Raw genomic sequence first — 12283 nt, 5'->3', positions numbered from 1 at the left:
ACTAAAATGGATTTGCGGTACATTCCTAATCAGGATCGTACTTCAGACATTGCTGTGCTGAAAATAATTCTTCCTTGAGTTTGGATGCTCAATAACAAACTGTGTAGTGGCAGGACAAGATTGACAAATTGAAACCCGGAGCTGCTGCATGTTCCTTTAGAAGTTACAAGGCTTTGGGATTGCTCTCCAAGCAACAGCAAATCCCACTGCACAAACAACATCTAAGAAAGCTGTTCCTTCAGAGATTTGTTATGCTCAGTTTTTTGTTAGGGAATTGTGACTTTGTTGTTGTTGTTGTTGTTTTTCCCCTGCTGTACAATATAACTTTAAATGTCCTCTGATTCGTCAGTACTGACGTCGATAGTTTTTGTTAGGCTTTGCTCAAAAGCTCCATAAAATTAAGAAGTGCTTTGGGACTGTTCCACTTGAACGTTGCAGCCTTTCCTTCTCCTTGCCAAGAGCTGCCAAGACCTGAGCCTTTTTTTGAAGAAATTTTTTTTACTATCATCATAAAACCTGCCTTGAGTTTAGCACACAGTGCTTGTTAAATTCAAAGAATCCTCATTGGAGCAGTTCTTTTTATTTGTTTTTAAGAGACGTTGCTCAAACGCTAGCAGATAGCTCTAAAGGTGCAAACAAACTAGGGATTTTACCATTGAAATGGCACCTTGTTGGCACAGTTTTGTCCTGGGACAGAGCTGGGGACTCAGATGGTGGTGCCTGAGCTCACAGCGGGATGTTATGCCCTCCCAAGTCTGTGGCTGATTTTGCACATTAAAAGCGCCCTGTTGGCACGGGGAATGCCCCGGCGCATTGGGGAGTTCCCCACAGCACCTGGCGCTGCAGCGTGTCTGGCATGCTGTTGCCCCCGGCGGCGCCCCGCAGCAGTGGCTTTGCTACAGGACTTTATTGATTGATTGATTGATTGATTGATTGATTGATTGATTGATTGATTGATTATTCCACTTATATACCGCCCTCCCCCGAACCGCAAAGGTTGGGGACCTATTGGAATGCTCCAGTGGCTTCTGCTGCCGAGAAACATCCTTGGCAGCAGGACGAGGCCATTTTTCCCTCCTGGCCACTCTGGCCTGCCCCTCCAATGAATGGGCACCTCCCCCCCGCCCCGCCCCCCGCAGTGGTATTAAAAACACAGAGGGAGAAACCTTGCAAAAACATGAGAAACCTTGCAGACAAGCGGCGTGTGAAGGCACTGTGAACGGGAGGGTGGCGATTCCCTTGAACGTGCAAGGAGTTTAGATGGGGGGGGGGGGGTTGGAGTACTGTGATTCCCTTGCACATGCAGGGATTTTAGATGGGGGTGGGGGAGGCCGCCAATTCCCAGCGCCTGTTTTGTGCAGAGTCAACTAAATTTGTGAAAGTGAGTGGGGGGAGTACGGGTGGGAGGATTCATAGAAGACATTGCCGAAGACCTTGCGGTGCAGGTGGAGTAGAGTCGGGGAGCAGTGCGAAGTCAACAGTAGGGTAAAGAGCGCCTCGGCAGCTGCGCTCCCGGATATAGTCCGGGGGATTTTGAAAGTGGAAAAACAGCGTGTGATTCTTTTCTGCTTTCTCTCCTCCTCAGGTCTGCCAGTTTGTGGTTTCAGTGAACGGGCTCAACGTCCTCCACGCAGACTACAGGACGGTGAGCAATCTCATCCTGACCGGTCCTCGAACCATCGTCATGGAAGTGATGGAGGAAATAGCGCCCTGAGAAAGATGCTTCCACTTCTGTTCTTGCTCTGCACTCGGACGCTACACAAACAAGCAGTGGAGCTATACACGGGGATAAGTTTGTGCCTTTCCTAAGTAAACTGTTTTTCTTCTAGACTCCTTTCTCCTTTTTCAACAGCGATAGCTGTTTTGGGTGAATACGCTAAAGACACGAGCAAATCAAAAAGGTCTGATGCCCAAACTGATTTGCTCTGTCCATGCTGCATAATTGATTCTGCTAACCCCATGGAGAGGCCAGAAGTTCTTCAGAGTACTGAAGCCCAACCGCTTGGTTGTTTTGTTTTTGAGTTCTTATTTGATCTTTCTCCAGTTTCTGAGACCTCATGGGGTATTGACTTGCATTTTTTCAGCTTATCTGCAGTCCATAAGAATTAGAGATGTCCCTTCAAAACTGGTGAACTCTTCACAGAACTATCCTTAGGACTTGGGGAGGTGTGGACAACCGAGATGTCAGATTGCAAGCTGGAAATCATAGGATCATAGAGTTGGAAGAGATCCCCAAGGGCCATCCAGTCCAACCCCCTACAATGCAGGAATACACAATCAAAGCACGCCTGACAAATGGCCATCGAGCCTCTCTTTAAAAACCTCCAAAGAAGGAGACTCCACCATCATCATGCTTTGGAAATGGACTGAGGTCCTGTGATCTTTTGGAGTCTCATAAGTCTCAATGTTTGTAAGGCTGGACAACTCAGACAAAGCTAACTTGAACAGAAAAACTTTATTGAATTGTGTCGCCCTAGCTACAGGGTGCTGGAACTGAGGATCTCACCTCAGTTCCAGCATTTAAGGCTGATTCAAACCATTGTGCTGCAGTCCCTTCTCCTGCCCTGGGTTTCCATTCGAGGCAGTTTCCTGCTTCGCCGGCCACCCATGGGAACTGGTGCATGTTGGGACTTGTAGTCCTGACAATGTAGATTCCTTGAAACTTCCCAGAGTCCTCTACAAAAAGTAGTAACCACCCCCAGACCAAACCTTTGCTTTCGGGACAGTTTAGGAAGCTTCTGGCCTTAGCATAGTGCAGAGATTTTGAACCGGAGAGAGAGCAAGCTTCATACTTATTGTCAACTCCACAGAAGGTTATCTGTTTTGCTACAACCTCGGCAGCATTTTTAGAGGACCTTTTCATAAATAAAGAAGAAAGTTACTGTGCCATGCTGTGAGATATTTTAACTGTTTCAGAGATTCGAAAATATACCTTTTGCAGATATCTGGGGAAATAATCAGTTGCTATGGCAGTCTAAAGCAGTATTTCATGCCGTTGTAAGCAAATGTGGCCGGCTGATCCAAAGGCATTTGTTTATTACTGCAAGTCCGTCTTCTTATCCATTACAATCAATCCTCCGAGGGGTTTATGGTATCTTTGGTAGCCCTTCTGTATATTGCACAAGGTGAAATTGATGGCGTTGCTTTTTAGGTCTCTGTTGCAGACCGCCTTTGCATTTCTCAGTTGACTGCCATGTGGAATAGGTAGAGTGCCTCTGCTTGACGGATTGAACTGATTGGATGTTTGCTGTTGCTTCCCCTTTGGGATAGAGCTAGGGAGGACTTAACTGTTGGGAGTAGCTTGTGGTCGAGTCCTTCATAGGACTGTACCATTTCAGTGTTATGAGAGGGGATCGCTCAATGCGTATTAGCTTTTAACAATAACAGCTTTCATATTTTGGTGGAATTCCACCTGAATCACTGTTTTGATGTTAAAATACCTGGGAGTCAGAACTAGAAAGCTGGGCGATAGATTGCCCTTCACCTCAATTTGAATGCATTTTGAAATATCAGTTGTTGTTTGTGAATTCACTGTTCCCATTTTTGCATATAGTGAACAGGTATTGGAGGGTTTTTTTATTGGTCCAAAACCCTACCAGAAATATGTATTGTCAAAGGTTTTCATGGCCAGAATCAACTGGTTGCTGTGGATTTTCCAGGCTGAGTGGCTGTGGTCTGGTAGTTTTTGCTGCTAACGTTTTGCCCCCATCTATGGCTGGCATCTTCAGAGGCATGTAGTGATACATTGGCATGCTTCTGAAGTTGCCAGCCATAGATGCAGGCAAGCATCAGGAACAAAAACTACCAGACTATGGTCAGGGACCTTAGTGGGGTACAATGTCATAAGTCGTAACATCCAAAACATCCATTTTCTTCAGAGGAACTGAGCCAGTGTGGTGTAGTGGTTAAGAGCAGGTACACTCTAATCTGGAGAACCAGGTTTGATTCCCCACTCTGCCACTTGAGCTGTGGAGGCTTACCTGGGGAACCAGATTAGCTTGTGTACTCCAGCACATGGCAGCTGGGTGACCTTGGGCTAGTCACAGTTCTTTGGAACTCTCTCAGCCTCACCCACCTCACAGGGTGTTTGTTGTGGGGGGGGGAAGAAGATTGTAAGCCCCTTTAAATCTCCTTACAGGAGAGAAAGGGGGGATATGAATCCAAATCCTCCTCCTCCTTCTTCTATAGTCTGAAGATGAAGTGTGATTCCAGGGGATCGCCAGGTCCCTCCTGGAAGCAAGCATCCCTAAATTCTAAATTCAGATTTGCAGACCATGAAGTTCTGAGATTGAGATTTTAAAATCCCCCTAGCTTTGGGGAAGACATCCCCTGCAATGTGATATATTTCAATATTTTTAGAAACAAAAATTCAAACTTTCTGCCATCTGTGCTCAACCCTTGATTTGGGATTGAAATTTATGCTATGAAAAATTCAGGTTTGGATTGTATCATGTAGAGCTATAGGTAAATATGGCACAGTTTGAATGCCGCAGAATATTTGCCTAAATGTTGTTAAGCTACTTGTCACTTCCTTGTTAGGTGTGCCATAAATCTGTTGAATGTATATGCGTTGATGTGTTTTCCACTACACTGTGTAATCAGAAGTAATTCTGGAACTGTTCGATTTATACATGTTGATAATTTTTGAAATAAACTTTTAAAAAAAACAGTGGAGGTCTACGTGGTATGGAGAACAATTACCATTTGAAATAATAAAGAATGCATGAAAAGCAACAGATATACACATATGCCCTCTGCACAATTGGCCCTGTAAAGGCATTCACCCTTCAACAATTCAATAATGACTTTTAGAAGAATACATCTTTTCTTATTGATATATGATATTTTGAGAGAATCAAAATTAACATTCATGTCTTCCTTGCTCCTGTAAAAATTACAAAAGATCCTTGCTGTATTTTCACATTAGTACACTTTATGTCAAGCTTAAAAGCAGGGGTGTACCACCCAGGGAGACATATGGGGTCAAATGTAAAATTTAGTCACTGGGGGGGGGTAATCACCCCCCACATGCCTCCCCCGCCCCCCGGGTCCATATACTGACTTCAAGACCTGCTGCAAAAAAAGTTGTGGTGGGGGAGGGCAGCCGCCCATATGGGGGTGGGGGCGGAAAACTCAGATTTTGCACTGGGCTACATTTTCCCTAGATACACCTCTGTTTAAAAGCAGTTCTTAGAGCCAGCTTCTGAGATTTGAAGTCTATGCAAGGTGACGTTTTTACAAAATGTTCAGGACTTGCTATGATCCCCAACAATTCCCATTAAAGGACACAGCAAGGTGGTTCCATTTGAGTAACGCTCTCTCGTCATATATTTAATTCTTTTTACCCAACTTGAAATGCCCTTTGAGGCATAATACAATGGCTTTCTTCTTTTCCAAGACAACCTAACATTTAGCCTTACATTCTGTTTGGATCTTGTCTTTTTAAAAAATACAATATCTTCTCTTGGCTTCATTAATATTCTGCTGCTGCTTCTTTCTGTTGCCTAGGCAGAAATTTTAAAAATAAGAAAAAACCCAAAACTGGGCCACAATTTAGCTTTGCAGTGCAATACAGAGACCTCTTGAGACTGTCAAAGGAGGGAAGAGAAAAAAAATGTACACATAGTTAAAGAACAAAATCACTATTCTGCCAGCTCACTGGGTAACTTTGGACCAATTATATGTTCTCAAGACATTTATGCACATGTGATCTCCTTCACTTTCAGAGTACATTCCCTTGAGTCTAATTCTTGGTTACACATACATTTTCCCCATTCCCCATCAGCAGTCACCTCACCCCCAAATCAGAGAATCCCCACAGTTTTGAAAGGCTCTTCAAAGTGTGACTTTTTCCTCCCTTTGCAGGGAAAGTGAAGGAAATCACCATGTTTTCCTTGGGTTTACTCACTTCTCCCTGCCTTTCCCCACCCATGCCACAGAAGTTCTTCCCACTCTTCAGGCCACCATTTCAAGATGATCAGAAGGGCCTCTTTTTAATTTTTCACAGTGAAGAAGAAGGAGGAGGAGGAGGAGGAAGAGGAGGAGGAGGAGGAGGAGTTTGGATTTATATCCCCCCTTTCTGTCCTGCAGGAGACTCAAAGGGGCTTACAATCTCCTTGCCCTTCCCCCCTCACAACAAACCCTGTGAGGTAGGTGGGGCTGAGAGAGCTCCAAGAAGCTGTGACTCGCTCAAGGTCACCCAGCTGGCGGGTGTGGGAGTGCACAGGCTAATCTGAATTCCCCAGATAAGCCTCCACAGCTCAGGCGGCAGAGCTGGGAATCAAACCCGGTTCCTCCAGATTAGATACATGAGCTCTTAACCTCCTACGCCACTGCTGCTCCAAGGTCTATCGCTAGAGTAGTGAACCCAGAGTAGTGCTCCAAGGTCTATCGCTAGAGTAGTGAACCCAATTGGCCATGCTGGTAGGGGCTGATGGGAATTGTAGTTCCTGAACATCTGGAGAGCCGCAGGTTCCCTACCCCTGAGCTAGCCACTATACTCCTACCGGTATTGATGCAGCCCAGAATTGCATTAGCTTTCTTGGCTGCCGTATCATGCTGCTGAGACTCCCAGATCCCTTTCACGTGTACTTGTCAAGCCAGGTGCCACCCATCCTATATCTGTGCATTTAATTTTTTTCTGCCTAGGTGGAGTATCTCTGTTGAAGTTCATTTTGTTACCTTTGACCCATCTCTCTAACCTGTCCAGGTCATTTTGAATCCTGATTCTGTCCTCTGGGGTATTAGCTCCTCCTCCTAATTTAGTGTCATCTGCAAATTTGATTAGCATGCCCTCAATTTCATCCAAGTCATTGATAAAAAATATTGAATAGCACTGGGTCCAAGACAGAACCCTGTGGCACCAGTCACTTCTCTCCAGGATGAAGATGAGCCATTGATGAGCACTCTTTGGGTTCAGTCAGTCAACCAACTGCAAATCCATCTAGCATTGTCCAGTCCACATTTTACTAGCTTACTTGCAAGAATGTCATGGGGCACCTTATCAAAGGCCTTACTAAATCTAGGGATACTACATCAACAGCATTCCCTTCGTCTACCAAGCGTGTCACTCTATCAAAAAAAGAGAGAGATGAGATTAGTCTGGCATGATTTGGTTTTGAGAAACCTATGTTGACTTTTAGTGATCACACTGTTCCCTTCTTAAGTGTTTACACACTGACAGTTCTGATTACATGCTAGGGAGCTTGTGCTCCTCTTGACCCTGAGTATCATCCAAGGCCAGGACCTACAGAGGTACAATCTAAAATAAACATCACTGGTTAATGCCGATGGCCTCAGTCTATTACGAGCTGTTCTGAAACTTGATAACTTCAGTTGCTTTCACACAGGGCAAGCTGTTTCCTGAACAGAGTTGACAACTAATGGGGGGTGGGGGGGAACCAACCAGCGAGAACAGCTCCTGTGCATTTTAAAACTTTACTTATATTTTTATCCCTTTCTGCCTTATCAGGACCACCAAATAAATCAGGACCACCAAGATGGTCAACAATTTAAACATGTATAACAGGTATGATGAAAATACTTCATGAAATGAAGAGCTAAAAGACGTATAAAAGCTAGAGCTAAAAATGCATATAAAAAACAAAACCAAGACAGTAAATTAAAACATAATCAGGACGGAGGGATCATCGAGGGAATGCAGGAGAATCAATCAATTATAAGTCTTAATCCACTGGCAGAAGACAGCAGCCCTTTCTGCACAACAAAAATAAAACGTTTTGAGGCAGGAAATCAGATGATTCCTCCATGGAGTTCTGCATAATCCCCCCCCCCCACACACACACAATGTTTTATTTTCAGCCTGAAAATGTTTTAAATAAATCATCTTGTTTAATGATACTTTTTAAAAAACAGTTTCATTTTAGTGATTCTTTTGTGGAAATGTTTTCACTTGCTGTGCGGATCTCTTTAAAACATTTCCTCTTTAAAATATTTCCTGCAGTCCCCGGATGTCCTCCTTGGCGCCATTTTCTGAGCTCGCTCTGTCAGCTTGCCTGCTTATTTTCAACATGGGGAGGGGTGAATCTTCAAAGCCTTGTGTGCACAACCTATGAAAATCACAGCACGAGGCTTGGAAGCAACATAGCATTGAATCCACAAAGGTTCTGGTTTTTTTAAAAGAAGTGAACGATTACAAAATGGCGGCCAGGACTCATTTCGAGTGTGGACAACTGGAATGACAGAAAACATTTCACAAATGTTTTGAAAACGTTTAGGGGACCTGTGCCAAAATGGCCAGTGATAGAGGGGACAGTACCCAAGCAAAGTGTGTTCTATAATGTTGGCACCACAACCACAAAAGCCCTGTCTTGGCTTGCCACCCTTCCAGTCCTAGGCAGCAGAGGCATCCAAAGCATGTCTTCAGAAGATGATGCAGCATTTGAGTAGATTCATATGGAAGCAGGCAGTCCTTAAGCCAGGGGCATAATGCCCATTGGGCAAGGTGGGCATCTTCCCAAGGCAACACCTTGTGGGGGGCACCAAAAATGCAGGATTCGGTTTTGGGTACTTTTAGTGGTTTTCCGTTTTTGGCCTGCAGGGGATGCAGTTTTTAGGCTAGTGGCACCAAAATTTCAGCATATCACCAGGAGACTGTCCTTATGCTACCCCCTAAGTTTGGTGCAGTTTGGTTCAAGGAGTCCAAAGTTATGGACTCCCAAAGGGGGTGCCCCCATCCCCCATTGTTTCCAATGGGAGCTAATAGGAGATGGGGGCTACACCTTTGAGGGTCCATAACTTCGACCTCCCTGAACCAAACTGCACCAAACCTGGGGAGTATCATTAGGGCAGTCTCCTGATGAGACCCTGCCTTCAGAAATGTGCCCCCCCAGTCTGCAACCCCCATTGACAGCAATGCAGAAAACTCAATGCAGAACAAAGATTCTTGGGCAAATTTCTGGGATGTTCCTGCAGGGGGCGCATTTTTGGATGTATCGGCACCAAGATTTCAGGGTATCATCTGGAGGCTGTCCTGATGCCCCCCCCCAAGCTTGGTGCAGTTTGGTTTGGGGGGGGGCAAAGTTATGGACCCTCAAAAGGGAAGCCCTTTTAGGGTCCATAACTTTGGCCCCCCTGAACCAAACTGCACCAAACCTGGTGGCGAACCTATGGCACTGCCTTATAGTGAATCAGGGCTTCAGTCCCTCCAACAAGTCAATATTGTCTAAGACTAGCAGTGGCTCTCCAAAGTCTTGGGTAAATGTCTTTCACATCTCTTATTGCCTCATCCTTTGAACTGGAGATGCCAGGTATTGAAACTGGGACCTTCTGCATGCCAAGCAAATCCTGTACCATAGAGCCACAGTCCATCCCCATGATAGGTGGGCATTTCAATAAGTGATAAATAAGCTCCCTTCCTCTCTAAGTGCATTGAAAATAAAAGCCACCATTCTTCCCAAGTGTGATTCCACACTATCTCCTTGATGGCCACACTGTAAAAAAGAATGCGGGGAGAAAACTCTAATGGACTAGGATGCACAATTGGTTAAATAATTAGCCTCTTTCAGTTTGCACTCCACATTAAAAGCCTTCACGACAGACATATTCCACAATGAAAAGTATTCCTAGTATCGCTTGTAAATATCCAGAACGAAGAAAGGAGTCTGCTGGAGATAATGGTCTGGGGATGAAAAGTGCATTGATGTGGTCTAGACAGGGACTTTTATTAGCCTGGCCCTAGAATATGAAAACAGTTGTTCAGTGCAGCTGCCCTTGAGCACAAGAGAGTGAGGATAGAAATCTTTTAAATAAATAGGAAAAAAGAGATATGTCTAGATTCAACAGTTTTCCAGAATACAAAAACACTGTTGTAAAGAAGAAGAGTTTGGATTTATATCCCGCTGTTTCAACCATAAGGAGTCTCAAAGTGGCTTACAAATTCCTTCTGGTGGGGTGCAGGGGAGAGCAGGGCGGGGGAGTCTGCCGTCCCTGGCCTTGGAGAGCTGCTTTATAAGCGCTAGGCTGGGGGCGGGGCTTGGGGAGGTGTGGCCATGCCCTGGGGCGGGTGAGGGTGTGGCCCAACCCCCACCCACCCCTAAAAAATCTATACCTACATCCCTGTGTGGATCCCACGCCACATAAGGTTGTCCAGGTTACAGTGGTGGCGAACCTTTGGCACTCCAGATGTTATGGACTACAATTCCCATTAGCCCCTGCCAGCATGGCCAATTGGGAGGGGCTGATGGGAATTGTAGTCCATAACATCTGGAGTGCCAAAGGTTCATCACCATGGGGTTAAAACAAGCACCTTTAATGCTGACCAGAAACAAAAACAGGGCAGCTAACATAAGCATTCCAGAACCAATGTCATATGCTGGCAGATCAGGTTTTAGGCAGAAGATGGGCTGCCATTTTCTCAACCTTCTCTAGTTACCTGGTTGTCTTCAAAGGGGAGCCCCCTCCCCCCCCACTCCCCGCACAGCACATGGTACTTCTGGAGCCAAAGGCCATATGCATAGCCTCGCCCTGTGCTCTTTTTTTCATGAGCAGAGGATCAAGAGGATATTCTCCAGGCCTCTTCAGAGATTGTTATCTTAACCTTGGCATTCTTATTCAGCTCTGTAAACGGGAGCTTGCATATTTCTTGGTGCATCTGCAACTTAAAAGACAGGTCCAAGGACTGGATACATATCGACAGAGAGTTTCTTGACTTTCCTATAAGTGGTACCAAACAAAGAAATGTAACCTTGCCTTGGACTTTAAAGCGGACCCAGCCAAAACAGGGTTTAAAGAGTGATAGTCCATCTGATTCAAATGGCCATCAGGTTGGCTAGTGTAAGTGGCATCTGTGAACGCTTGGAAAACAGGCGCTTAAGCCTGTTCTTTGGGGAACTGTGGTTCAAATGTCCATTGAGGAAATCATTGAGGTCCATTGAACAAGCTCTTCAAGCCTGACTCCCACTGTGATAAAAACACTCTGCCCATGTGCAGCATTTTCAAGGAGGTGTGTGCGAACAAATGGGGTTTTTTAAAAACACATTTGCAAAAAGTTTTCAGGGGCTTGTGCAAGAAGGGCATTTGTTTTTTATCTTGTCTTTCTTCAAGGAGTTCAGCCAGCACAGCTGACTTTCCTCACCGTCTTTTCATTCTCACAACAATTGTGTGGGAAAAGCTGGGATTTAGTGATAATTCAAACTTGGAATTCCTGGCCAGGCTGATTGCTCAAATTGCTGGCAATGTTGCTGTTTTGACCACTGCAGTCCTATTTTTAGATGTTCTAGTCATGTCCAGCCATTAAGCGCAGTTTCGTCAACAGTGAATTAGGCCTTGAAATAATCAGCTTCTGAGAATGCACCAACAGTAGCTTTGGGAACCGATGAATGCTATCTACCCAGGTGTAAAACAGGCTCATTATATTGCAGAATCGGCCATTTATAGATAAAGTCCATGAATTTATCTAACCACCTTTTAAAGACAAAAGCCAGGGACCATTGACACATCCCACAGGAATAGATTTTCATGTCTCCTGAAGGCAGAGATTGCTATCAATGCAGATGTCATGAAAACATTATGCTGGCAGATACTCCCCAGAAGACAGCAGGAGTTAGATGGCTGCCTCTTGCATTCTCATGGAAAAGAATCCTTGATCAAAGCAGTGGCATCCACTCTTTCGTACTATAATAACCATGTTTTTGGCAACCATCTGTTAGATTATTACACTTTTATCATTTGTGGTTTCTGATGTCATCAGGGGAACTACCTGATATTTCCCTGCTTTCCCTGCTCAATAAAAAGCAAAACAGCAGCTTCTCGAGCAAAAAAAAACCCTTTAATTTTGAAAACTTGTGGCATATTACTCAGTACAAATGTGCAACAATTGGCAATTACATCATCCAGAATGTCTATGGGACACATTGAAACCAGAGGTAAGGCATTGCTGCCCTCTGGTGTTCTAAAACAGCTGTCTGAGCATTTTGTTGAACTCAGAGGCACCCAAAATTTATTTATTTTGTTCAGCCTTTCTTTTTCAAGCACATGAGCTTAATTTTGGAGGGATCTCAGTGGGTATTCTTCGGATTTTAAAAATCTAGATTTTACTGTAATAAAAAAACCCTGAAATTAATAGTGCCACGCAATCCACGTGCCACGTGCAATCCACATTTCTGCTCGTTACTCTGCTTGACAGGATTATATATTCTAAACTAGCGTGGCCCGGCCACGCGTTGCTGTGGCTTATTGTGGTGAAATGGAAAAGGAACAGTAGCAGCAAATCAATTGCAGAGGCCAGCAGTACATGCTCATGCAAACACGCACTTGGCCTGAT

At 44.7% G+C, this 12283-nt stretch overlaps 1 protein-coding gene across 2 annotated transcripts in view; it reads left to right on the top strand.

Annotated features, from left to right (window-relative positions):
• Nucleotides 1–3719, top strand: part of DEPTOR (DEP domain containing MTOR interacting protein) — a 72590-nt gene extending 68871 nt beyond the window's left edge. For both annotated transcript variants that reach the window (XM_048508612.1, XM_048508613.1), the window contains exon 10: nt 1586–3719. In XM_048508612.1, the coding sequence (XP_048364569.1) occupies nt 1586–1714 (129 nt within the window). In that variant the 3' untranslated portion in view covers nt 1715–3719. The remainder of the gene's footprint in view (nt 1–1585) is intronic.
• Nucleotides 3720–12283: the final 8564 nt, after the last annotated feature.

Source organism: Sphaerodactylus townsendi, linkage group LG09, assembly GCF_021028975.2.
Source record: "Sphaerodactylus townsendi isolate TG3544 linkage group LG09, MPM_Stown_v2.3, whole genome shotgun sequence".
NCBI lineage: Eukaryota > Metazoa > Chordata > Lepidosauria > Squamata > Sphaerodactylidae > Sphaerodactylus > Sphaerodactylus townsendi.
This window is presented reverse-complemented; position numbering and strand designations above follow the sequence as displayed.